The sequence below is a fragment of the Artibeus jamaicensis genome, unplaced genomic scaffold (assembly GCF_021234435.1).
Source record: "Artibeus jamaicensis isolate MK-2021 breed Jamaican fruit bat unplaced genomic scaffold, CSHL_Jam_final contig_415, whole genome shotgun sequence".
In the NCBI taxonomy this organism is placed as follows: domain Eukaryota; kingdom Metazoa; phylum Chordata; class Mammalia; order Chiroptera; family Phyllostomidae; genus Artibeus; species Artibeus jamaicensis.
The window spans coordinates 41819103-41846734 of NW_026521823.1; the positions used below are offsets into that span (position 1 = coordinate 41819103).

General features: G+C 53.5%; 1 protein-coding gene across 3 annotated transcripts in view; it reads left to right on the forward strand.

The window, feature by feature from the left end:
* The window catches only part of LOC119044377 (chromatin remodeling regulator CECR2), an 89509-nt gene that overhangs the window by 47647 nt on the left and 14230 nt on the right, over positions 1-27632 (forward strand). For 2 of the 3 annotated variants that reach the window (XM_053665579.1, XM_037138679.2), the window contains exons 2-7: positions 6791-6885; positions 17156-17339; positions 18881-19020; positions 19661-19765; positions 21597-21643; positions 22336-22505. In XM_053665579.1, the coding sequence (XP_053521554.1) occupies positions 6791-6885; positions 17156-17339; positions 18881-19020; positions 19661-19765; positions 21597-21643; positions 22336-22505 (741 nt within the window). Of the gene's footprint in view, positions 1-6034; positions 6576-6790; positions 6886-17155; positions 17340-18880; positions 19021-19660; positions 19766-21596; positions 21644-22335; positions 22506-27632 lie in introns of those variants that run through there. The other variant, XM_037138680.2, reaches the window with a different exon arrangement.

The window sequence follows — 27632 nt, forward strand, 5'->3', positions numbered from 1 at the left end:
AGTGACTGATGAATTTCGGAAACTCACATTCTCATAGATTTATACGTTCTCTGGTGTGGTTAGGATTTTCCAGGGAACCAGCGGGGTGGTCCTTTCTGACAGGAGGAGCTGCTTGGGTTCCCCTGTGGTCCCCAGCTGGACACAGTGGCACAGTTCTCTCCGGGCCCAGGTGTGCCAGGAGGGAAGCTGCCTCAGAGCGCAGTGTGGACCTGCAGCCTTTGGGGAAGTCGCACCATTATGCCCACTGGAGCTGATTCTGCCTTTACAGTCTAAATTGGCAAGGGCAGGCCTCTGGGATTAGGTTAATTTATACTGGGCAGGAAAGCATCAGCTGCCTGGCTCAGGGTGCCCCTGGGGGCTGCAGGCCGATCTCTTCTGACTCCGGGCCCATGGTGGGCCGGCTCTCCTGGCAGCAGCTGGGCGGCTCGGCCCCCTGCGTACCAGCGGTTCTGGTCCTAGACAGGGGCCCTGTCTCTGACCGAGGGGATTCTTGTGTAAATTAAGATGATCTGTGACCTTCTCAAATCAAGTACAACATATTTGACATTCTTTTTTTTTTTTTTTTTAAGATTTTACTTATTTTTAGAGGGAGAGGAATGGAGGGAGAAAGAGGGAGAGAAACATCCATGTGTGGTTGCTTCTCATGTGTCCCCCTACTGGGGACCTGGCCCGAAACCCAGGCCTTTGCCCTGACTGGGAGTTGAACTGGTGATCCTTCAGTTTGCAAGCTGGCACTCAGTCCACTGAATTGCACCAGCCAGGGCTTGACATTCTTTATGCCTTTATTTCTCTCCTAAGTAAGCTGAACGGAATTACTGTGCTTGGGTGGCAGTAGTAGAAATCAGTAGTCTTTACCCTAATTTGGAAATTGAAGAAAAGAAAGATTCTCTCTTCGGCATTATTTCCAGCAAAAGGTACAGGAATTAAAAGTATATCAGGCAATAAGAAGCACCTTTTATGTCATGTAAGAAAAGGTGTTTGTGGAGGTGGTACATTAAAGAGATCAGTGAGGTTGTGTCCTGGCTGGCGTGGCCCAGTGGACTGAGTGCCGGCCTGGGAACCAGAGGGTCACACAGTTCAGTTCCCAGTCAGGGGACGTGCCTGGGTTGCAGGTCAGGTCCCTAGTTAGGGGTACGTGAGACTAACCACATGTGGATGTTTCTCTCACATTCTCCCTCCCTCCCCTCTCTAAAATAAATAAATAAGTAAATCTTTATAAAAAATTAGAAATATTCTAATTTCTAAGTCTGGAAATTATCTTTGTTTACTAGGCAGATGGGAATCTTGTAAGTGAAGGCCTGTAGATGTTTTTTCAAGGCATGAACCAAAGGCCCCTCCCCCTCCCTGGCCTGTCCCAGTTTGTCCCCTTGCTGAGTCCTGTGTTCTTTCCCAGCAGCCTCTGCTTGCTCTGGAGGGGGGAGGACTTGGGCGGTGTCACAGGGACTTGTCCCTAATGAGCTGTGACGCAGCTGCCAGAGGACAAATGCTGCGACTCCCTCAGCCACTCTCAGTGCCTAGCAGCAGGGGGACCGGTCCCCTTCTCGGTACCCATTGGCTGGTTTTCTTGGCAAAGTTCAGGTTTCGTGCTCACAGCTCACTGCTCACAGTGAAAAGGAAATGCAGAAAAGGGGGGTGTTCGGGAAGGCACGGCCCCTGCTCCAGTCGCCGCATGGGGGCGCGAGCAGGGAGGCTTTGAATGACCTGCGTTTCCCAGTGTTTCTTGGGAGTTTTTATTGGCTTGTGAGCACTGCGGGCCGTGCATTCAAAGAATGAGAATTTCCGTTCAGAAACCTCTCAAGTTTGAAAAAAACACCTCCTTCCATCTTTAAAGCTGTTGCTTTTCTCCTCACACAGTACCCCTGTGAGAGGGAGCGGAGTAGTAGTGATGTTGTTACAGAGCACCTACTGTGTGCTGGAGAAACCCCTTTTATGAAGCGTTGCCTCATTCAATCCGTGCAGCCACCCTTGGAAGTGGCTACATCACTGTGAGTTTTTTTTTTGAATCGTGGCAAAAACACAGGACACAAAATGTGCCACCTTAGCCCTGTTTAGACACATGGTTCAGTGCGTGTTAAGTCTTTTCACACTGTTGTGAAACGGATCCCCCAGGACGTCTGCTTCTTGCAGACCTGGCTCTTTCCCCATCAGAGTGGAAAATGCTCAACTGACCAGTGAGTTCTCTTGTTCAGCAGGATGGGAATTGCCTTCCCGTTCCTCTTCTGTGCTGCCTTTCTGTCACGTGCTTAACCGGTACCCAGCACGGGGCGGTGAGCCGGGGCCTGCCTGCGTTAGTGCCGCTGGCTTCCCTGCTCAGCACGATTGCTGGTGGCCTGGTGGCCGTCGGTCACTGTGGGGCGCAGTGGGGCTGTGCCCGCCTGGGCTCTCCGCCTCGTCTTCAGCTCAGGCTGGACTGATCTGCACAAGTTCACTGGTGACTTCATCACCTCACGACTTGCCCCGGGCATGCTTATGTTTTTGGTGGGTAGCTTCTGATTTAGGAAACACAGTACTGTACAAGTACGCTTTTTAAAGCAGCTTCCTATTTTGAGACCCATTTTCTTGCTGAGGAGTTTCTCTGTTCCATCAGGCACTGCAGGGCAGTGTCTGCAAAGGTCACAAGAGTTCCTCTCAGTGCTCGTGTCACTGGAGAGACAGTTCACGCCTGCCTGTTCACCGAGCCGGCCCAGCAGCTGTCTGTGCACCAGCCTCCCGGCCAGGCCAGGCTGGCTCCCTGGGGAGAGCCGTTGCCCAGCCCCTTAGCCCAGCCACCACAGCTGGGCAGGACGTTTGTACCATTTTTTCAGATTAAGGAAGGGATGTCAGTCCCTAGTTTCTGTTGATAATGTTAAGAAAACCAGGGCTGGTGCGCCAGCTAAGCCTTGGTCCTGAGTCGGGCAGAATATGTAGTACCTCGACCTTTTTTTCCTTTTTAAATCTTAGATGCACAGATTTCATTAGTTAGTTGTGACTCTTGGTTCATCACACATTTTGTCCTCGGTCTGTGGGTGTTTCACGTATCAGTGCTTCTCTCCAGTCTTCTGCCTGCCAGCACCATGGGAGACGTTAACAGTCCTTAGATTCGCTGTAGATGTGTTACAGATCAATAACTCAGCTTAGGCGTGCATTTAAGATAACTCAAAAAGAACCTGTAGATCTGATTTACTAATTTTGATTTGTGCCAACGGCCACAGGTTAACAAAATGTTAGTATTTTTAAACTTGAAAATTCATAGTTTACATATAAGTAAAATGTGGTAACCCTCAAATTTAAGGCTGTTTTATTTTTGGCGTGCCACGCTTAACCTTCGTCAGCCTTGGTTTTTGTTTTGTCATCGAAGACCTGGCTTCATGCCCGGTGGCCTGTCATTCTGCTGGGCTGTGTAGTGGCAGCCGTAAAAGGATGTCGACAGGGGGTGCTGTTTGGCGACGGCTTAGACCAGAAACTTCACAACATGTCCTCATAGTTTCCCTGGTTTTTAAGTAGATTTATTGGTCGTAGTGACTTTCTTCTGTAAGGAGCAGGGGACCTGCTCTCCTCACCACTGAGGCTGACCCTGGGCTGAGATGGTGGGGGGCTCCTGGGGGTCGGGGTCGAGCTCAGCTTTTCAGTGCTTTCCAGCAGGTCGCAGGTCGGGGCAGTGGTGCAGGCCCCAGCGACAGGGACGCTGGGCTTCAGCCCCACGATTAGATGGTGATCACTAGCGATGCGAGTGTGGACACGTCATCCTTCAGTCTGTGGCCTCGTGCCATTTCCGATGGCAGTTGCATTTACGTCTTCTGCCCTTTAACAGCGTTAGGTAATCTTCCGAGTGTCTCAGGTCCTCTCCCTCTCTTTCTGCAGTTGCTGCTGCGTTACTGCAGCTTTTCTGACTTCTGGAGGGGCACCCCGACTGTGTGCCTGTGACTTTTGGGGCGCTTGTTGAAGACTTCAGGAAGTCTTGTGGGGCCTGCGGCTGCTCCCAGGGTCCCGCCTGCCAGACCCCTCCCATCTTCTGCGTTTGCTGTCAGAACACACGGCTGATGGTCACACTGCTGGTGGTCACGCTTGTCCCGGACGCCGCTGCCACCCATGAGAGCAGATCCCGCGAGGCTCTCAGAGAAGGCTGTCCAGGGCGGGCTTGCCCTGCGGGGACTCCACGTGCTCTTCCTCCCCCCGCCACCCTCAATGTCTGCAGCTCTGCCCGCGCTGCTTTGCGTGTCCACTGAGGCCCTCACTGCACTGTTGCGTGGCCCTTTCCTGTTGTGTTGGGGAGCTGTGGGAACACCCGCTCTGCACCAGGCAGTGCGCCTGTTGCTGGGGAGACGGTGGTGAACGCAAAAATACCCATGTGGAAGTGCCCTGCCCAGCTTACATCTCAGCCCCCCCCCCCCCCCCCCGCCCCACTGGCCCATAAATGTGCGGGACGGTCTTTCTCATCTTGGTGTCTCTGTCGTCTGGAGCAGAGTAGGAGCAGTGTGCGCTCGCGTGTGTGTGGTTGGTTAGTTTATTTGGCCGACTGCTGTGGCCACCCAGGGAGGAAACCGGGAAGGGCACTTGTTCCCTGACACGGTTGCCACCATGTCTCTCTCTGCCTCCTCGGAGGACAGCGTTACGGACAGAGACCTGGCGGCCAGGACTTGGCGCTCACTTTGCTGGAAGGTTAATGTCCGCTGGCATCTGTGCCACAGCCAGCGCAGGCGTCTGGGTGGGAGGCAGGAGGTGGGGAAAAAACAGAATTAGTGTAGGTTTGAACTTGTTCTTGCAAGATTGACTTTTTTGGTTAGGAGTGTGAAAAGTTAATGTTCATTCTCATTTTGCTGTGTGGTATGATTGTCATGTGGCTTCCCGGAGTCCTCGCGCTCCTCCCCACTGATCTGCCACAGACTTCTGGCCGTCCTGCTCTCGGCACAGCTGGTCAGGTCTCCTCTCTCCAGATGCGGCCCTGGTTGCCATTCACACTGGTGCTTGTGTTCTGTGAAAACACTGGGAAGCATCCATCAGTGCACACGCCCATGCCTGTAGTCAGGGGTCACACTGTGCCCCTGGTTCCCCACGATGGGGAAGGACGGCTGTGGTGGGACTTGGCAGGTGGCTTGTAGAGGACGGTTTTCAGGGACAGGACACGGTGTGGCCCGGCTGTGTGGGCAGGGTCCGGGGGTGGCTAGCGTTTACCGCATGCAGCGGGGATGGATGGCAGGGTGACTTTACCAGACGTGGCTCCTCCCCCTTTATGTGGAGGGAGGAGGGTGCGAGAGCCCACCTGCCCTGGCGTGTTCAGGGACTGGCTTGTTCGGCTGCTGTCACACTGCAGCTCACTCCAGTCGGGCTTGCCTGGCGACAAGGCTTCAATTCAAGTAGGGCCATTCGGATCTTGCCCTGGCCTCTCACTGAATTCAGCCGGACCTGGGCGTCTCCCTCTCCCTGCCCTTTCTCTTCCAGGAAGCCTCCCCCTGGGCTGGGCCCTCTGTCCCCACCGCACCCCCTGTTCACCGAGGTTTGTCTTTGAGGCGCAGACACGGATAATTAGCCTCAGAGTCCCTGTGCTCTCTCCCCGGTGGATCCCCAGTATCTCCAGGGAAAGGCTGGCTCTCAGCCTGAGCCCGCACCCTCCCCACCATGGACTCGCGTGTTGTTGTGGTGTCCCGTGGTCAGGTCACGGCTCTTACACCTTAGGTGCCCCCGCTGTCTCTGTGAAAAAGCCAGAATCATCTTTTTCTCCCCGACTCCCACAACACTGCTAATTCCTGTCTGTCTGTCTGTCTGTCTGTCTTTGTATGTTCCTTTCTCAGCTAAGCTTCCCATGCGTGAGAAGTACTGTATTATTTCACACACAGGGTGGGTGCTCACTAAATGCTCCATGAAAGAATCCTTGTTATCTCTGCTTGGTAGAGTTTATTTTTCTGGATGATCACTAACTAGAATGTAGAAAACAGTAAGTTAATAAATGACTAGGAACCACGGCTACGGGTGTATTAATAATTTCCAAGTTTGTACTCAAGGCAGGCAGCATGTTGTCAGGTTGAGCCCTGTGGTCTGGCCCCGCCACCAGGGTGTGCTGGCCACAGAGGCTTCCTCTCTCGTGGCACCACCTCGAGGCAGCTCGTGTTCTGTTTGCAGCAGCTAGTGTGTGTGACGGTCCTCCGTCCCGTGAGGTTTCAGAGGGAGTGTTTGCAGGCGGAGCAGTTTGAGGAACGAAGGGAGAACTGGCCCGAGGGCTGCGGTGCCCAGGACCGGCTCCGCGGGCTCCGCGTGTGCTTCGTGGCAGGTCCAGGCGGGACTGGGGACAGGCTGCTCGCACCCCGAGCTCAGCCACCCCTCCCCAGAAAATGCCAGTTTATCCCAGGGATCAAGCAGAGAAGCAGGGCCCTAAAGTCCCTGCTGTCCCTTCTGGACCCTGTTGCTAGGCCCTGTCCGTCCAGGTTCAGAGCCATTGCCGGCCCCACGCACCTACCAGGCGGCGCCTCGTTTCCCTGGGGCGGCCGCTGGGTACAGGTGTGGCCCCCCACAGGGGTGGGTGGTGTCCTTAGAGTGCAAGCCGCCGAATGACTCCCTGCCGGTGCTGGTTGAAACAGAGGGGCTCCTTAAGGTTGTCCCAGGTGAGTCAGTCACCTGTTGTGAATCTGTGGAGTAAACGAATTTCTGACTCCATGTTCGCAGCAAAGCACGTTTATGTCAGCTGAAGGCTGATTGTCAGGAAGAGGTGTGTGCGTGTTTCTATGGTGTGGGGGGCACCCGGGGGCACACGGGGCCTGGGTGGGCGGCACCAGGTGTGCGGGGACCCTGCGGCCTCTCACCAGCTCTCTCCCCGCAGGAGCTGGAGGCGGCGCTGCACCACGACGACGCCGACTTCATCAGCGACCTCATCACCTGTCTGCTGCAGGGCTGCTACCAGCGCAGGGACATCACGTGAGTCCAACCTGGCCCGGCCACCAAGTAGCAGGGTACTCGGTCGCCGGCAGTCCCTGAGCCCTGGGCGCGGCTTCGTGTGCCCCCACGAGCCGCCCGGCTGACAAGCGAGTGAAGGGTTTCTTCTGCTTGGGATGTGCCTTCCTTCCCAAGTTTTACTTACAGCAGTGCAGCCGAGCAGATTCGGACGGGCTCCGCTGTGCTTCTGTTGCTCTCTCACGCCGCGCCACCCGAGCCTCGGGCTCCCTCATGCGTCACCTGCCTGGTGAGACCATGCCTCTGCGGGTGTGTGGAGCATGTTCCCGCCCCGGCCCTTGCGTTGACCCTGGCTTGATCGCCGTGTTCCTTGCCATGCGTTTCCACACTGAATCAAAAGGCCGAGACCCGCGGGTCCCCCAGTCACCACTCAGACATGGAGGTGCCATTCTCCGTACACCCCCCCCCCCCACTCTCTTCTGGGGATGGGACTTGGGGGCCTGTGTGGTTTGAGCACAACATAGTTACGTTGTCTGTAATTTCACGTTATAACTGGATTTTCTTTAAATGGGGTTATCTAAAAAGTCCCATTTGGTAGATGGACGTTTCTGGCCAGTGTCTAACCGCTGAAAACAGTTACGATCCCTGGCCTTGGACTCGGTGAATGCCTCAGTGGTGGCTCCTTTGTTCCCAGAACACTTCCTCCCGGAAGTGAGGTTGCTCTGATGAAGGGGGTGCCTGGGGCAGGTCTTCCAGGGCAGTTGCCAGGCTGCCCTGCCTCTCCTCGGAGTGCAGCTGACTGACCGCTGGCGGCAGGTGCTGGCTGGACCAGGCTCTTGGTCTGCACAGAGCCCTGAGTGCCGGTGGGGGTGGCTGTGCAGGGACGGCGCAGCTGTGGCTCCCAAGACCGTGTTGGGAGCGCTCTGGGGTCCACACGGCACACCCTGCGTGAGATGGTGATCCTGTGGCCCAGGCCACCACGTGCGAGCTTTCTCACTGTCTGCACCAGTAAAGCCCGATAAAAAGGTAAATGAATGAGTGAGCAGTGAACCTGCCAAAGCCCTGCAGGCGGTGAGGTGATGGTTGAGGGCTCACTGCCCGAGGCAGAGCCCAGATGGCAGGCGCAGAGGATCAAGCCCCACGTGGCTCAGACGCAGGGTCAGTCTGAGCTGCGTAGTCGTGATTCGCGGTGACGTTCAGAAGGAGATCTCGTGCTTAAAACCGTGTAGTGTTTAGAAAACCTCTGAAGATCTGACCCCCACTGACTTGGGGGACTGGCCACCTCCAGCCCCAGCATTCCTCATGCTGCCTACCAGGGCATCTGGGACCCTTGGGCGTTCCTGGAGCCTCCCTGTTGGGCAGCTCTGGCTCTGCTCCCACTGGTCTTAGCTCGTCCTGCGTGTTCAGTCTTCCAGAGAAGGGTGATGTCTGTAAGAAGTGTCCTTTGTTCATAGTCAAATGAACCTGGGCTTAATATGGATAAAAGGGGCGTCTTTACAATACTGAGATTGCTTTTTGATCTCTTGTTTTAAAGGTCTTTATATTTACTCAGTAAAAACTTTTAGCTTTATTTATTTAGGCCACACGCATTCTTGGCTATTATAATTTTTGTTGCTCTTAAGAGAAGAGTGATGCCCTGGCTGGTGCGGCTCAGTGGATTGAGCAGAAGTAACCGGTTTGATTCCCATGTGCCTGGATTATGGGCAGGTCCCCAGTAGGGGGCACCAGAGAGGCAACCACATGTTGATGTTTCTCTCCCTCTCTTTTTCCCTCCCTTCCTCTCTCTCTAAATGTGAAATCTTTCTGAGAATTAAAGAGTGGAATCACATTTATACCTCAGGTACTTCTTGGTGTAGAACATGTTCTGTGTCTGCCTTGCACCTGTCCTGTGTAGGAACCTGAACGTGTTGAGTGGTTGTTGTGATTTCCTCGGGCCATCACCCCCTGCCCCCGCATCTGCACTTGAGCCTGCGTCACGCTGCAGGAGGTACCCACTGTCGTGCAGCTGGTCACTTTGGAACTTTGTGTGGTAGAAACAGCAGAAGTCCGGGAGGGCCCAGGTTCTGCAGGCCGGAAATCGGGGTGCGGCCCAGCTGTATGAGTTCAGCGTGGGGCCTCAGAGGGGACTGTGCTCCTCCCGGGGCCTGGCCGGGGAGCATCCACCTCTGTGTTTTCCGTTGCTGCACTGCAGACTTGCACAGATTTGGTAGTTCAGAGACACGTCACCTCACAGTTTCGTAGGTCAGAAGTTGTCTGTGGCTCCTTTGTGCTTCTGCTCAGGGTCCTGGGCTTTCAGTGACTGTGGCCAGGGGTGTGGCACTGGTTAGGAAGGAGTGTGGCTTCATGCAGGTTGTAGGCTGGGTTGTGATCTTGCATTTGTAGGACTGTGGCCCATGGGCTCTTGCCAGCAGTTTGCTGGGTGCTGCTGTCAGCCCTCATAGTTGGTTCCTCCTCCATGTGGCCCCCAGCTCAGCCTGTAGGAGAGGGTGTGCAGGGTCATGACCACCAGGAGGCAGAACGCGCCCTGCAGGCTTCTGGAAGCTGCGGACTCTGACTCCAGCACAGCACCGGTGACACTGGTTGGGTCGTGAGCTTGGCATCTGGTCACGTGTGCGTGGTGACTGATGGTGTGCCACAGATTGTGTGTGTCACCTGGTTGGGTTGTTGGACAAGAACCAGTTGGTGTTTGGATAATCACATATGGAGAGAATTATCAACAAGAAGTTTTGGTTTGCCCCTTGGTTCAATGGCTATAACCAGTTGTTAGTACAGTTTTGTTTTTCCCATTTTAGCATTAGTCTCCGCTCTAAGTTACAGGGAAAGCATCGACTTACATTGATAGTATCCTCTATAAAAACGACTAGTTTGCAAATAACAGATGTTCTTCAGAATAATGTTAGCTTACTTGTAATCTTTTCTTGTCATATTTTCACTTGGGTTCGTTTCATATTTCCAGTTTCCTTATAAAGTGATAAATGATAGGGAGGTCAGTCCACAGATTAGTAAGTTGCCATTTTGTGGGGAAGGAAACACATTTGAAAGTTTAAGTTTTTTTATCAGGTCACGTAGTTGACGAGAAGATGAGTGATTCCCCATCATCTGCCCTAAAGACAAGACACTAAGGAGAATCGGAAGGGACGGGGTCATACGACCTGGATTTTAGGCCTGCAAGTCAGACCCTTTTATGTTCTGCACTCTTGGCATAAAATTAATGCATTTTGGCAGTATAAGAAATGAAGTTTTAAAAAGCCACCCGGTGTGGCTTAGAGTGGAAATCCGCACCCCTCCTTGAAGAGGAGGCGTAGGTTGAGGTGTGCCACCCACGGGTCCTAGAGCCAGAGAGGGTGTCGATAGATTTCAGAAAGTGTCTGTCTCATTAGAGCCGTGTCAGGAGGTCAGTTACATGCAGGTGCCCTGCTTCATTCCGTCACCTGTTCTCCTCTGTCCTCTCCACACGCCTGCTGTGGCCGGCGGCACAGGGCCGTCCTGGGAGGGGCGCAAAGGCTGTCTGACCCCCCCCCCCCCCCGGCTTCCTGCTGTGTTGCCCCAGCCTCTGCGAGTGCTGGGTTCTTTCTGTCACTGTGCTGTGGCAGTGACTCCTGGATGCTGTCTTTTGAAATGAGGGGTTAATTTTCTTTTCTTTTTTTTAAAATATATTTTATTGATTATGCCACTACAGTTGTTCTATTTCCCCCTTCATCCTTCACACCCCTCCCCCACCATTCCCCCCTTTAGTTTATGACCACGTGTCTCAAGTTCTTTAGATTCTATATTTCCCCTACTATTCTTGCCCTCCCCCCTATCTATTTTCTACCTACTGTCTATGCTACTTATTCTCTGTGCTTTCTCCCCCCTTCTCCTCCTCCCACTCCCCTGTTGGTAACCCTCCATGTGATCTTCGTTTCTATGGTTCTGCTCCTGATCTAGCTGTCCTCTTAGTTTGCTTTTGTTTTACGTGTGGTTGTTGATAACTGTGAGTTTGCTGTCCTTTCAGTGTTAATCTTTTTTATCTTTTTCTTAGGTAAGTCCCTTTAACATTTCATATAATAAGGGCTTGGTGATGATGAACTCCTCGAATTTGATCTTATCTGAGAAGCACTTTATCTGCCCTTCCATTCTAAATGAAAGGTTTGCTGGATAGAGCAATCTCAGATGTAGGTCTTTGGATTTCATGACTTGGAATACTTCTTTCCAGCTCCTTCTTGCCTGTAAGGTCTCTTCTGAGAAATCTGCTGACAATCTGATGGGAACTCCTTTGTAGGTGACAGTCCCCTTATCTCTTGCTGCTTCTAGGATTCTCTTTCATTTGAATCTTGGCTAATGTAATGATGATGTGCCTTGGTGTGTTCCTTCTTAAGTCCAACTTCTTTGGGACTCTCTGAGCTTCCTGGATTTCCTGGAAGTCTATTTCCTTTGCCAGAACAGGGAAGTCTCTTTTATTATTTGTTCAAATAACGTTTCCACTCGTGACTGTTCCTCTTCCCCTTCTGGTACCCCTGTAATTCGAATGTTGGAATGTTTAAAGATGTCCTGGAGGTTCCTAAGCCTCTCCTCATTTTTTTGAATTCTTGTTTCTTCACCCTTTTCTGTTTGGTCATTTTTTCCTTCCTTCTGGTCCACTCCCTTGATTTGAGTCCCAGTTTCCTTTCCATTACTATTGGTTTCCTGTGCATTACCATTCATTTCAATTAGTTTAGCCTTCATTTGTTTCTCTAATTTGTGACTAAAACCAACCTGTTCTGTGAGCATCCTGATCACCAGTGTTTTGAACTGTGCATCTGAAAGTTTGACTATTTCTTCATCGCTTAGATATATTGCCTCTGGGGCTTTGAGTTGTTCTTGAGCCATGTTTTGATCTGTTCCCGCCTGTTAGGTATGAGGAGGTGTTCACCAGGGCGGGGCTACCCAGGTCGCTGGTTTGTGATGCTGTATGTGGGGCGGGGTCAGAGAGGGACAGTGGCGGTGCCCTCTGCCACTTTCCACCACTGGGGCCTGCACGGTCTGTCTCACCACTTCGCTCCTTCACCGGTTTATCTGCGCTCGAATGTGTGACTGGTCAGCCCTCAGTGAGTCCACCGCCTTGCGCCCTCAGTGGGTCCGCCTGCTACTCCACACCTGGGATCCACCTACAGCTGCCAGCGCGCCTGGGTCGTTCCAGTGGATCTTTCCTGCCCGACCCCCCTCTGCTGCTGGCTCTGCCCCTCTTACTGGTTTGGCTGAAGGGTTTGTTGTGGTCAGACTTCTATGTAGTTCAATTTTCTGTGGTTTGGCTGCGTTTTGTTGCTAAAACTTTGTTGTTTTTAAACTTAGTTGTGCGAGAAGGTGCAGTGCTTCCACCTACACCTCCATCGTGGCAGAAGTCCCTTAATTTTCTTTTTTTTTTTAAGGTAATTTTTTAAAAAAGTTTTATTTATTTATCTTTAGAAGGGAAAGGAAAGAGAGAGGGAGAGAAATATTAATGTATGGTTGCCTCTCATGTGCTCCCCGCTGCCTGAATTTTGTTTTTAATGATCCTTCTTGAGTGTTAAACATTTTTAATTGCTTGCTATAAATGAGGAGAGAACGGTGTTCTTCGCCTTCACTTTGCCAGCAGCAGTGTGACTTTCCTGCTTCTGCAAGAAAGTGTGAGGACCAAGCAGAGCCCAGGGAGCCCTATACTCACTCGTGACCCTTTGGGGGGTGGGGCGGGGCCCCGAGGCCTGGGATTTGTCCCAGCCATTCTCAACCCACGCTTTGTAGAGCGTACCTGTGACATGGCAGGGCACAGCAGAAACCAGTGTGGGTTTTTTTCCTTTTTAAAGTATTTTTCACCCTGGTCGGTGTAGCTCAGTGGATTGAGCACAGGCCTGTGAAGCAAAGGGTCGCCGGTTCGATTCCCAGTCAGGGCACTCGCCTGGGTTGCAGGCCATGTTCCCAGTAGGGGCACATGAGAGGCAACCACACATTCATGTTTCTTTCCCTCTCTTTCTCCTTCCCATCCCCTCTCTCTAAAAGTAAATAAATAAAATATTTTTTAAAAAGTATTTTTCATCCGTAATGTGTAGGGTTTCTACTTGTGTAAAATGTTCTGTGCACATGAAATGAGGTATTTGTGAGTGATCGTGTTTTGGGACTGGTAGCACCGCAGTTCTGAGTCAATGGGCCCCGTCTTCCAGGAGCTGGTTGCTGCTGTGCGGTGTGCCCGCAGGAACAGGCCCCTCACTGGCTGCAGCGCTCGGTGGGCGCTCACGCCCGCAGGCCTGAGCCTGCGAGGAGCACCAGGACCGGGAGTCACCCACGGCGGTGGTCACCCAGTCCCACTGGGGGACTGCGGGCGTGCACCGCCAGGGCCCACTCGTGCTCTCTGGGGTTTTACTGTCACTCCAGCCCATCCTGAGAGGTGGGCACAGATGAGTCTCGCACATCGTCCCCACCCCCCAGAGTTGCCTTTTATGGGGAGTAAGAAGTCACTGAAGGTCTCTGTGCTCCCCCTGCCCATCTGTGAAATGGGACCGGTGAGGGCACCCTCTTGAGTTGCTGTGAGGGGGAGATGTGGGCGTGTGGGGAAGCCGCAGCGCAGTCTCCAGCAGCTGATCGGTTGGTGTGGGTGTAGAAAACGCTGCTGCTGCAGCTTCCTGACTTCCATTCTCTGGGGCCAGGGGACAGGCCGGGCAGACTGGGTGGGGCTTGGGGCTTGGTGGGCGGGGCTTCCTCAGCGCAGTGTGGCTGTGTCCCGTCAGCACTTGATGGATGTTGCAGTTGGAGTTTTATGTCATTTTCACGAGTCATGACATAGTGTTTCCCCCAGTCTTTTTTTTTTTTTTTTAGATTTATCTTTAGAGGGGAAGGGAAGGGGAGAGGGGGAGAAATATCAATGTGTGGTTGCCTCTCAAGTGTCCCCTTCTGGCAACTGGCCTGCAGCCCAGGCATCTGCCCTGACTGGGAATCAAACTGGACTTATTTGGTTCGCAGTCTTGAGCTCAATCTACTGAGCTGCACCAACCAGGGCTCCCCCCAGTCATTTCAACAAGAGTGGCTTTTATATTTGTAGCTGTAAAAAGACACATTCAGTTGGGTTTGGCCCTAGGTGCCCAGCCCCTGCTTTCCAGAGGATTACACAGGCTGCCACCCTTGTCCCACTAGTTGGTGTGACCAGCACCCAGCACACAGCCCAGGTCGTCTTTTCACCATGTTCTCCACCGCGCCGTGGGCTCCTTGCTGGGCGGCAGCAGCCCGTGTCCGCGGAGGGACAGTGCACACACCGGCCAGGCCCTTGCTGTTCTCGGGCTGCGCTGGCTGCCTCCCAGGGCCTCTCTGCCTGGTAGCAGGCCCGGCACATGTGCTCACCCACCTGTCGGGGGAGCATCCCAGGCTTGGGGGTTGAGTGACTCACCTGAGGCCACATGGGTCACAGCTGGTCACTGACAGAGGACAGGTCGGGCCCCCGGCCGGCCAGACCTCTGGCTCGGAGCCCAGCCCCATGTGGGAAATGAATCAGAGGAGGGATGCCGGTGAGAGAAACTGGTTCTCTCGAGACCAGCAGCGCTGGCGTGTGCGTGGCACCCGTGGGCCCTGCAGCAGTGTCTGTGCGCCGCCGGAGAGCGAGGCGCAGCGTCACGGCACTGTTATGGCAGAGCCCGGCCGAGGCAAAAAACGTCCAGGTAACAAAATTGTGACACAGTAATGGGCTTTCTTGTGAACTATGAAATAACGTGCTCTACCAGCAAACCTGATTTCGCAAGGTTATCTTAATAGGTATTGATGATTATAAATGTTAATGTGAAGATAAAATATCTGTAATGGGATATGAAAGTATCAGAAAAATTTGTAAAGATTTTATTTATCTGTTTTTAGAGAGATAGCGAGGGAGAGAAACAGTGATGTGTGAGAGCAACGTCAGTCGGCTGTCTCTCCCACGGCCCCGCCCGGGGACCGAACTTGCAGTCCAGGCATGTGCTCTGGCCTGGAATCGAATCTAACCTTCCACTTTGCAGGGTGATGCCCGACCCACTGAGTTCTACCAGTCACGGCTTATCTGGTGTCTTTTGATGAAAAATACACATACTAGTAAAATTACTGTATTTTGTTGCCTACATACTTAATTGAATTGAACAGGACATTTTAGAGTTTAGTTAAGATGAAAATTAGTATTTTCTCAACCAAGTTCATGGACTTCCTGAATTGAGTATGTGGACCTCTGCTTTAAAACGGTTTTCAGATCTCAGATTGGTCTTCATGACAGAATCTGTGTCTCAGAAGGAAAGGGACTGTGGGTGTCACCTGCTCGAGGGCTTTGCCTGTGAGGACCCACATCGTCTGACTCCGTGTTCACGAAGCCCCTCCTGCTGCGTTGTGGTCGTCAGCCTCCCCTGTGGCTACAGTGTTAAGCATCATCCTGCTGGACTTGACACAGTAAATAACAGGCTTGGCTTGGCTTTATTTATTTTGTGCGGGAACTTGTTGTGCCGGGTGGCCTCGGTGATGAGGTGCCAGTAGAGATGTCTCCAGGCCAACTGTTCCTTCACGTGGCTTTGCCATCAGCAGCCTGCCTGGCCCCGTGATGGGAAGGCCAGCCCATTCTGGGCCACCAGGTCCGGTGCCACCCCCTCCTCGGAAGGGCATTTACACGGCGATTTGGGGCCTCAGTATCAGGGCAGCTCCTGCGTAGCTTTTTTCCTGAAAAATTTCTCCTAAAAACAAAAACCCGACTAGAGAGGACGGACACTTTGAACAAATAATTGAATTTTCCAGTCCTTGAACATGATACATATCTGTTTCTTTACCCTCTTTTCATTTCGGTGATGTTTTGTAGGATTCATTGTGCAGGTGTTGGGCTGGAGAGGACAGGCCAGGAAACTGCTCGCAGCCAGGCTGTAGGAGGGGAGGCGGGGTCGCTGGAGAGGCGCCTTGCAGGGGCCCTCTGAGAAGGGCAGGGTTCTGGGCTACCTGACGGAGAGATCACCGACGGGTGCCTTGTGCCCTGCCCCTCGCTGGGGGGAGTGGAGGGAGCCTGTGCTCTGGGGCTGGGACCAGCCTGTCTTCTGCCTCTGTGTCCACACTGTGCTTTATAAACCGCAGGCAGACACGCCTTGTACAGTGAATGCCTCACAGATGCTGCAGACCATGTGGTGGGTACAGGGGTTTATTACCAGAGAGATACCATCACTTTCCTCTCCTCCTTACCAACAACCAGTTGTTTAAAAGCATTGCATTTTATGTTCCAATTGATCATTGCCACACTCTGCGTTCCCCAGCAGTTTGAATGACTCCTGGTCCAGCTCCTCTCTCCTGCAGGGCGGTGCCAGCCTCGCAGGCATGAGGGAGCCCCTCTGCCCCCCAGGCCTTGGCTTTCTGAGAACTGACACCCACGTTTCCCCCAGTTGTAAAGAAATGGTTGTCTCTCTCTGCCAAAGAAGAATGTGTTTTGTTTGCCTGGGGCCGTTTGATTTTTTTCCATGATCGGTTCCTCTGACTTTCCCACCAATATAACCAATACAACCACCTAAGGTCACAAGTCAGCATGGCAGCAGGCCTCTTTCTAATCTGTGTTCACATGAAACTCTTGTGAGACATGTGGACTTAGAAATGTTTAAATCAGGCATTAGATTTTATATTGGAACCATTGTCTGAGGTGTAGAGTAGCCATCTAACAATTCAACATTAAGTCATACAGTAGGCGTGTTTTTGGTGTCTGCCCAAGTGCACTTGTAGAATTGTTAAATTCTGATACAGAAACATGTAAGTTGCCATCAAGCTGTCTTAATTGTTCTCCACGAAAAAACTGTTTTCAAAATTTGGACTATAGTGTTTCGTCACATGGCCTAACACTTGCGTGTAACACGATAGAAAATGATAGTTGCACACTGGAGCGGACGGTCGTGTCCGGAGGAGTCCTCTCCACCTTTGCATGACAACCTGAGACAGAGGGGAGCTGGGTGAGGCGGCCCAGCTCCGTCCTAACCGTGCCGTCTCTCCAGCTGTGCGTGCAGTGGTGGATTGTGGGCCGCAGCTTTCCAGTCTGTACCGTCGATGAGTGAGACGGGACCTGTTCCACCAGCATGGGCTGTTCATGGCTTAAAGTTAAACAACCTGTTCTGAGAGAGACTCCTAACAGGGTCTGACAGCGTGAGGTCCCGGCAGGTGGTGGGACACTGCCAGTCGTGTGAGGGGCTGGCAGACCCTCCACTGCCGGCCTGTCCTCCTCTGCTTCCTGTGCGAGCCCCGCCCCTCAGCCCACTCCTTGCCATGTGCGACCCCCACCCCCTGCCCCCGTGTTTTATAGTAACGTGTTTCTGTGCTGGGGCCGGCCTGCCAGGCCCCAGACCTTCCACAGCTACCTGGAGGACATCATCAACTACCGCTGGGAGCTGGAGGAAGGGAAGCCCAACCCGCTGAGAGAAGCCGGCTTCCACGAGCTGCCCCTGCGCACGCGGGTGCAGATCCTGCACCGCCTCTGCGACTACCGCCTGGACGCCGATGACGTCTTCGACCTGCTCAAGGTGCGGCCACTGCCCTGTCCCCATGCGGCGGCTCAGCCTCTTGTCTCCTGGCACATGTGTGCGTTGCTGACATCCAGTGGCACACCAAAAACATATTTTTTGGTGCTCCGACAAAAAAATAAGTGTTTGATTTACTCACAAGATGCCTACTATTGGCTGTTTCTTTTTAAAATTTGACAGTGAAAGGGAAAGAGGTCAGTGCCCCTAAATAGGGGGGCGTTGCATGTTTTTAAAATTCTTGCTTCACAAGCCTGTTAAAAACCACTGCCTTACAGCCCCCCCCCCCCCCCCCCAAAGCCAGCACTCCAGTATGTAAAATCTGAACACACTAAGAGACACCAGAACTTGGTATGTGTAACTAGTCCTGGAACTCTTTTTCTCCCTGGAAGATTTTTAGTTTTGAAGATTTTATTTATTTTTGGAGAGAGGAAGGAGAAAGAGGGAGAGAAACATCCATGTGTGGTTGCCTCTCATGCACCCCCTACTGGGGACCTGGCCTGCAACCCAGGCATGTTCTCTGACTGGGAATCAAACTGATGACCTTTGGGTCACAGGCCTGCGCTCGGTCCACTGAGCCACTCTGGCCAGGGCTAGTCCTGGGACTCTTAAATTGGCGGAAATGGTGTCTCTAAAACAGCCCCTGTAGTCGGAGGATTCTAAGGCACCTGTGTGTATGAATGTATGAATGAGTTTCGAGTTTGCTTCCATTCCTTCTACATGCGTTGAGTTGCAGACGACACAGAACAGTCTTTGTGTCATCAGCCAAATTAACCACTGAATTTGTTTCCTAAGGCCTGAAATTTGATTGAACATAATCGAAATGTTTATTGAAAACTCGGAGACTTTAACCCATCTCTGCAAGTGAAACTCATCCCTACCACAAACATAGATCATCACCCGTGTGCTGGAGAAGGCAGGGGTAGCCTGCCCGCCTCTGGATTCTGTGGCTGGATTCATTCAGATGCCCGTCTCAGGGACGGAGCAGGCAGAGGCTTTTCGCCTGCAGGGAGGTTGGCTTCTGGCCCTCTCTGGGCAGCAGTGGTGGGCTGTGCTGATGACTTCCCAGCTCAGCCCTGCTCGTGGACACGGAGTAGCTGTTACTGTGCAGTTCAGCGCAGTCCTTTCTGTAGACAGAGGCGTGTGCAGCGGTGGGAGGGCCAGTGCCATCTGGGCCTGGGTGGGCTGTGGTCTCCGCAGGACAGAGAGGTGGTCACTTGGCTCTTGGTGGAGCTGCTGGGGCAGGTCAAGGGGGATGGCGCTTCGCAGCGCAGGCTCCGCCCTGTCATCGTCCCTCCTCGTGTGGATGCACAAGCAGAACAAGTCTGACCGTGCCTGGAGCTCGTTCACCAGCTTGCTTTGGGGCATCTCTTCTTGGAGCGATGACAGTGGGATTGGGCTGGGAGCCGTTCTCGGTGTCTCAGACGACGATTCCCTACCCTGGGCCCACTCAGGCTGCGTCTGAGTGTGAGTGCTGAGTCCTCCCTGTCCTCTCTCCTGTTTTGTCCCCCACTCCGCCCTCCCCTCTCTGCACTTGCACCCAGGGCCTGGACGCAGACAGCCTCCGAGTGGAGCCGCTGGGGGAGGACAACTCTGGGGCGCTGTACTGGTACTTCTATGGCACTCGGATGTACAAGGAGGACCCAGTGCCAGGGAAGCCTGGCGGCGAGCCCGCCTCTAGCAGGTACCTTGTTCAGGGTCGGGGCTGCGGGTGCTGTTGTGCAGGAACACCATTCAGACTGAATACCTTAGTGGCTCTGTGTTACCTTGGTGAGGAACTGGCTGTCCAAGTGCCTGCCAAGGGGTGGCCTGAGGCAACTTCGAGCAGCAATAGCAGGAGTCGGCTTGGAGCCTCTGTTGCAGGCAGGGCTGCCCTGGACTCTGCAGTGGCACCTACTCCAGTCAGAGGCTGCTCTGGGCTGTGGCTCGTCTCAGGAGCCAGGGCACTTTGCTGCTGTGGTGTCCTCCACGTGCTTTGTTCTTGAGGCTTTGTCTTCCTACTAGAATAGGTGATTGGCTCCATTGGGAGGGGACCAGGAGGCCCTTAGGGAAGGCCTGGAGCAGCCACGCTCACTGCCCCAGACGGGGACGTGCTGTTTGCACAGCACCCCGCAGCGGCGCCGCCCTCCGGCCCTCCACGCTTTCTTCCTGCTGCTCGCAAGGCGCCAGGTCTGGCTCAGGTCCCAGGGTCAGGAGGTGCTGGCTCCCTGGGGTGCCGCCACCTTTCATTGGTGACCCCCCCACCCCCACCCCGGCGGAAGAGCTGTGCTCGCAGCACTTCTGCTCTGTGACTGGACGCTGCTGTCTGACGTGCTGTTTCTCAGGGACAGTGAAGGACAGAAAACTGTCGCTGGTGTTCCTGGGAAAACGGGAAAGAGAAGAGGAAGGCCCCCCAAGCGAAAGAAACTGCAAGAGGAGGCTTCAGTGAGGTAAGTCAGCCCTCTTGCTGGACAGGACCTTACTCCCCTTACTCCTTCATCCTTGACTTTTCCTTGTCCTGGGAACGACCTGGTACCTAGACTGTGGGCGTCGTGACGTGGCTGGTGTGCCCCGTGGGAGCTGGGGGCCCGCTGCAGTTCCTGTCTCTCCGCCTGTGGTCTGATTGGATGAGGGCAGTACTGATGGGGCCGGCTGAGAGACCCGGGTGTGTGCTCACGCAGGGCGTGTTGGTGCTTTCGGATTTATGCCATGTGTGTGTCTCCACAGGAGCGCGTAGCAAGTTATTCTGTGATTAATGGCCAGCATTTTAGTAGAACTACATATCACACATGAGTTTAGAAATTAATTCTTTGTTTCACAGGCCCACGCTCAATCCACTGAGCTATACCAGCCAGGGCTAGAAATTAATTCTTTTCCATTAGGGAGATTTTAGCAGCGAATGTGCTTTGCTTAGAATACAGTTTTCTAAAATAAAGTCAAGACAATAAACATGTTTTTCTTTTTTAAAATTAAACATAAAATAATTTAAGAGACTTTGTTACATTTATCAGAGTTTGATTGCATTTTACACCTAAGAAGCAGTGTCCCGCTCACCCCCCTGCCAGTCTGACCAGCCTCTCGGTGTCCCCTGTGCGGTGGCTGCGGGAGCTGCCCTGCAGTCTCCCCGAGCACACGCGGTCCCCCCCCCCCCCCCCCCCCCCCCCCGTCTGTTGCTGGGTCCTGTGCGGCACTCCCGCCACTTCCCTGTTAGTGCAGCTGAAGCGCCTTTGTGCTGGGAACACATACTCCTGGTAACAAGCGTGCGTGGGCTTGTGCTGCCCCCTACTGGTGACTTTATTCTTCAGAGCTCTGTATTCAATTCAGTATCTAAATATCTTTAAATTCCTCCGTTACACCAGCCACATTTGAAGTGCTCAGTGGCCACTTGTGGCCCTGAGCTGCAGTGTTGGCCAGCAGCAGGATGGAACCTCTGCCCCCAGACCTTCCCGTGGGGAGGGGTGTCCAGGAGGAGGCGGGCATGGCAGCAGTGCCCTCCGCCCTGCCACGCTGAGTGGGCACTTCCGTGTCTCGTTGCCCGATGCCTGGACTCCAGTGAGGCTGCTGCCCTGTTGGCTCTGTTCTCCAGGCATTCAGACCACCTGTCCCAGGGTCGTGGGGGGCAGCAGGCCTTGTCCTCAGTCTGTGCCCTTGCTCTTGTGTGGGGCTCGGTCTAACCGCGGGGCGGGCAGCGGTGGGCAGGAGGTGGGACTCAGTGGATTCCTGTGTTACTGTTTCTCGATTGTTTACTGGTTTGCATTAGCAGCTGCCACCCCGCTTTTGCCCACCCTGCACTCTGTCCAGCACAGGCCTGAGTCCAGGAGGGTAGGAGAGCCCTCACCGTTCTTTCCTTCTTGGCATTTAACTCTCAACACGGAGCTCCTTGGTTTTTTTATTTTCATGTTTTAAAAGTTAATGTTTGCGCCCTGGCTGGTGTAGCTCAGTGGATTGAGCGCGGGCCTGTGAAGCAAAGGATCATGGTTTGATTTCCAGTCAGGACACATGCCTGGGTTGCAGGCCAGTTAGTTTCCAGTGGGGGACACATGAAGGCAACCACACACTGATATTTCTCTCCCTCTCTCCTTCTCTTCCCCTCTCTCTGAAAATAAATAAATAAAATATTTTTTAAAAAAGGTAATGGTCAGTCCTTTGGTGGAGTCGGCCCTTCCGGTCCTGCCCACCTGACCTTCACCGCCCTCCCTGTGTCAGTGGGTCTGCCTCCCAGGGGAAATGCCGGTTCTGAACGACGTCTTCACATGTTCTCCCTTTTTTCCTGTGTTTCAGTGAAAAGCAGGAAGAAAACTCCTCAGCACCCGAGCAGAAGAGAAATGGTAATGGCCTCTGTGGGGTGCCAGGGGTAGGGGACTCCGGAGCTGGTTGGGGCGTGGGAGCAGGGAAGACAGGGCCCCGCCCGTCCAGGGCCCTGCGCCATCTGACCGGCCCTGTTGCCCTGCAGCTCTCTTTCTCGTCCTGGGTCCGGGACCATGCCCTTCTGACGGGTGACTTGAGTTGGGAGTAGCCCCCGTCACTGTGGCCGTGTTGCCCGGCCACTGTGGCACAGGCACCCAGACATCTGCATGATGAGCGATTCTGAAAGAGCCGTTTTCTCGCAACACGCTTCCCTGCCCAGCCGACTGGGTGGGTGTGCCACTCGTGCTCATGTCTGCGTCCCGGGAGGGACAGTTTGCAGAGTCTCAGCATCTGTGAGGCTCGGAGGCTCTGCCGAAGAGCAGACCCACCCGTTGCTTAGGAGAGGAGAGACTAGCCCGCATCTCTGGCACGTCCGCGTTTGTCTGAGGAAGGCCACAAAGGCCATGCGGCGGCTGTGGGTGAGGTTCCCTCTCAGCTGTGAACAGGGACAGGAACAGAAACATCAAAAGTGCGCGGCACCCTGCGCAGTGAAGAGCGGTCGGTCTCCCATCCTGACCGCCTGCCTCTGTCCTGTCCAGGGGAGACGTGCCTGGAGAGGAAGCGGGGAGGAGGCCTCTCGGGGTCCGCGCGTGAACCTCTGTTTCCTCCCCAGGGTCCCGAGGGCCCGGCCAAGGCACCTGGTGGCTCCTGTGCCAGACGGAGGAGGAGTGGAGACAGGTCACGGAGAGCTTTCGGGAGAGGACCTCCCTCCGGGAGCGGCAGCTCTACAAGCTCCTCAGCGAGGATTTCCTGCCCGAGATCTGCAGCATGATCGCCCAGAAGGTGTGCCGGCCGGCCCAGCCCCTGCGCTGGGGCGGCTCCAGGTTGCTTCTCAGGCCACACGCGGGCCTTCCCCGCGGGCCGAGGGTTTCACCCTCCTCGTCCAAGTGTCCTTGGCCTGCCGCCGACTTCCCCTCCCGTAGTGGCCCCTGCAGACGTCGCCGAGCCCCCGGCTTGCTGTCCTGCCCCCAGTGCACAACTCCGTGTCTGCTTTCCTCCCGTCAGCGCCTTCCTGTGTCCCTTTCCCGCTGGGCAGCAATTGCTGATGGGACGTGCGTCCTTGTGCCTGCAGCAGTGCCAGCCCCCTCCCTTGCCACCTCCTCCAGGGCACGTGTCAGACCCCCCCCCCCCCCCGGGTTTCGGGGACACTGGCTGACTCCCAACTTCTAACGTCTCCCCCCCCTGCTCCCCTCCCTGTGTGGACACTGGTCTCTCCGAAAGCCCACGTCAGAGTCACCCCCAATGCGCTGTCCTGCCACCCCCTCACGTGTTGACCCCCTTTCGCTGGGGCCTGTGGCAGCTGTGACTTCGAGAACCGTGTCTGGGTCGCCGTTCTGACCCACGACACCTGGCGCTGACCTTCCCCTGGGCGGGTGCTCAGGAGCAGGGGGCCTGCCCGCGGGATGCCCTGCTGTGCCCTCTGCTGCGCCTGCTCTCCAGCCACTGTTGACACTCAGGCGGCTGAGGGTTCGTGGAAGTGTGCACCCTAGGGGGCAGCGGGTCACTCCAGACCCTGTCCCCGGCCGGCCTGTGGCGGTCTGACAGCGTTCCACTGCCTGGCTCAGCTTGTGTCTCTTGCGTTGAAATGATGATGTGATAGACCACACAGAGGTTTTGTCGTTTGGCATGTTCTATCTTAAGTCCTGAAAAGGGAAAAGCTAATTTAAACTTTTATTTTCTTCTGTATATTTGGATTTACTCTTTACCTCTTCTTTCCCCGGGCTCAGAGGTGTGTTCTTGCTGGGAGCTAAATGGCCCAGCGTTGCTTTAGCTTTGAACCAGCAGTTCTGGGACGGGCCTGCTCCTGATCTCTGGCCGCCTTCTCCCTAGTGGCCAGCAGCCCCTAGCCGGCGCCTGGCCCTCTGACCCTGTGCCGGGCCCTCTCTCATCTCCAGCAGCCTGGGAGGTGCCTCCTTGGAAGAAGGCCTGCTCCCCCGCTTTCTGGTCACTGTTCCGGTCTGAGTCCGGCTGTGTGTGTCCGCACTGCAGAACGAGCGCCCCCTCACTCCAGCAAGAGAAAATGTCCTTTCTTCTCAGCAGTGGGCCCTTCTGTCTATTGATGTTGCTCTTTAGTTTTAGATGCAAGTAACTGTGGTGTGGGAGTGATTCCGATGTCTGTTGCGGCACCGTATGGCCTGGAGATGACCTGCACCGTGGCCTGGGCTTTGTGCCTGTGCAGACTCTGCAGGACCCTGGGCCTGCGTCGATCCCCTGGGCACCCGGCCTCATTGCCTCAGGGGGTCCTCCAGTTTTGACTACTGGGGAGAACACTGGCCCCCAGGACCAGTGCTGTGGGTGGTTCTGTGGGGAGCGCTCTGCTGGCCGGGCTCAAGCAGCTGTGAGGTGGGGAAGGTCTGGCAGGGGGCCCCAGGGTCCAATGCCCTGCCCTTGGGTGGGGGAATTTGGAGGGGAGTCCTGGGCCAGCCTCACCCTCTGGCACCCCTGTGATTTGGATGTTGGAACGTTTGAAGTTGCCCCAGAGGTTCCTAAGCCTCTCCTATTTTTGAATTCTTGTTTTTTCACTCTGTTCTGGTTGAATGTTTATTTCTCCCCTCTGGTCCACACCGTCGACTTAAGTCCCTGTTTCCTTCCCTTCACTGTTGGCTCCCTGTACATTTCCACTGTGCACAGCCTGCATCTCTCCTCTATTTTGCGATCACACCCAACCAGTTCTGTGAGCATCCTCATTCCCAGTGTTTTGAACTGTGCATCTGATAGGTTGGCTGTCTCTTCATCTCTTAGTTCTGTGTTTGGACTTTTGTTCTTTCATTTGGGCCCTATTTCCTTGTCTCTACTCACCTGTTACATAGTAGGGGCAGAGCCTTCTGTATTCGCCAGGAGGGTTCAGCCACCCTCTGTGTTGCACACTGCATTTTTGTCCAGTTGTCCACTGATGGACACTTGGGTTGCTTCCAGAACTTGGCTATTGTAAGTAATGCTGCAGTGAACATAGGGATGCATACGTCTTTGAATTTGTGTTTTAAATTTCTTAGGCTAAATTCCCAGAAGTGGGATTGCTGGGTCATAGGCACTTTCATTTTTAATTTTTCAAGAAATCTCCACACTGCTCTCCACAGTGGCTTCCCCAGTTTGCGTGTTCTCGCCAGCACTTGTCAGTTCACTGTTGATGGTCGTTCTGGCAGGTGTACGGCAGTGTCTCACTGGTTTAATTTCTCTGATGATTAGTGATGTTGAGCACCTTTTCCTGCATCGGTTGGTCGTTTGTGTGTCTCTGGCAAAATGTCTCTTCTATCTGCCCATTTTTAAAAAATATTTCATTCATTCGTTCATTCATTTATTTATTTATTTTTAGAGATGGGAAGAGAGGGGGGAAAAAGGAGAGAAACATCAATGTGTGGTTGCCTCTCACATGCCCCCGCACTGGGGACCTGGCCTGCAGCCCAGGCACACGTGCCTTGATTGGGAATCAAACCAGTGACTCTTTGATTCGCAGGCTAGCACTCAATCCACTGAGCCACACCAGCCAGGGCCATCTGCCCATTTTTCATTTGAATTTTTCTACTATCGAGTTGTGTAAATTTAGTTTTTTAACATGCTAGAAATTCAGTTTTTACCGTTTACATGTTTAACACGAACATCAGTGTATTTGAATCTAAGTAGACGTACCACGTATGGTTCTGTGCGTGTGAGCTGTCTGGAGTGAGTGGGCCCACGGAGGCGGAGTGTGCTGGGGGCTCGCGGGGCCGGCCGTGCAGGAGGGCGTGGTGGTGCGGGGCACAGGCTTCCCCGGGGTGCTGACCGTGTTCTGCAGCTTAACATAGGTGGTGGCTGTGTAACATCGTGCGTGTATGTAATGCCACTGAATTGTGCACTTTCATTTTTTAAGATTTTTAAAAATTTATTTCTCTTTAGAGGGGAAGGGAAGGAGAGAGGGAGAAAAATATCAATGTATGGTTGCCTCTCGTGCATCCCCTGCTGGGAACTGGCCTGCAACCCAGGCATGTGCCCTGACTGGGAATCGAACCTCAATCCTTTGGTTCGCAGGCCCGGGCTCAATCCACTGAGCTAACCAGCCAGGGCTGAATTGTACACTTTTAAATCACCGATTTTATGTGAATTTCACTTGGGTAAAACTGTGAGAGTAATTTTTACCTATTTATTCACATGATGGAGAGTGTCTGATTCACAGTATGCATTTATATCTGTAAGTTTCTAAGTTTTAAAATTCGTGATTGATTGTTACCAAAATACCTTCAACTGTTTATAGTTGATTAGTAATATTTTCCTTAAAAATCTATAAGTCGTAACCTTTTGATACTTTGACATACTTAATTTTACACTTTTAACAGGGTTCACATACTGCAGGAGGTAAAAATTTAATGAAAATCAGGCCATTTTGGAACTTGTAGTATCTGTCGGGGAAGCTCTGCGTCCGAAAGAGCCTCGTGAGCCCACGTGCGGAGGAGTCGTCACTGCGCACACATGTGTGCTTCCGGGCCTTTCTCTGTGCACATGTCACACTGAACCCCCCACCCCCCGTGCCCTGTGTGTTTCGGTGACTAGTGTGCAGCAGCGAAGCTGCTCTTGGTTGCACGTCGACGGCTGTGCTTCCAGCTGTAAGTCGACCCGGAAACTGTGCTGCCTGCCCCTCCGTGTGAGCGCGACCCCCCCCCCCCCCGTGTGGACGAGCCCTGTGGACGGTTGTGCTCATCCCAGCACAGCTTTGCCAGTGCGTCGCTTTTGTCGTGTTGAGAGTTCTGTGAGCGAAGGGGCTGTTGTCCTGGGCCCTTCCGTTTGGTCGTCGACGCGGTGTGTCTTCCGTGAATTTTGTATTTGTGCTCTGTTTGTTTTAGAGGTGGCTTAGAATAATAAATCACCATATTTGTTATAAAAAGACTTATGCAGATATTTGAAAGACTTATGTAGTTAACTATTCCCCCCCTTTTTTCCCCTTCTATTGACTTCCTGTGAAATGTTTCCGTGTTTTCCAGGTAACTTGGTGATTTTTTTTTTTTTTTTAATCCTTACCTGAGGACACACCTGTTGGTTTGTGAGGGGCTGGAAGGGAGAGGGAGACACACGACTGGTTGCCTCTCATACACGCCCTGCCTGGGGATCAAACCCACAACCTAGAAATGTGCCTGAGCAGGAATCGAACCCACAAGACAACCCTCCAACCAACCTGACGACCCTCCAACCAACCCAAGCCACACTGGCTAGGGCCTGACTTAATGTTTCTATTCATGAGTCATTGGCTTGCATTTGTTTAGTCCTTAGAACTCTGAACCGATTTACTGTCCTCTTCTACTTCCGCCCTTTGTCACATGCCAGCAGAATCATCACACGTAAACATGTGCCTTCTTTTCTTTTCATCATGTCTGGTGCATAGAAAGTGCTCCAGTTTACAGTGTCCCTTGAACGAAGGGACTCCTTTGACAAGGCTTTGTGTTCCTCTGTCCCCCCCTCTGGTGAATCGATACACTCAAGAAGGGCCTGTGCAGCTGAAGAAGGGAGCTGTAGCAGTCCTTTTGGTTTGTTCCCTTGGAGCTACTGCCCGAAGGGGACGAGTGTGTGGGGGCTTCCACGGAGCTGGTGGGGGCAGGGAGGGGCCTTCCTCGGGGAGCCGCCTTTGCTCAGGGCCGCAGCATCCTGGATCGGACGCTGCGCCGACCATGCGCGACTCCCTGCTCCAGTTGTGAGGTGATGACTGTCGGACTCCTCTGTGGTCTGTGGAGGCTGTGAGTGCCATGTTCTGTGTGCAATATTATGGTTGATATTTTTATTCTTTCTTATTTCTCCACTCTTAGCTAAACTGGTTTTAAGGACTGTAAAGAAAATAACGTAGATTTAATAAACAGCTTTGGTGTTGAGGGATGACGTGAACGGCACCACATTCTCCCCACAGTAGGACCCCTTGTGTGGGGTCCCCAGGATGAAACTGAGAGATTT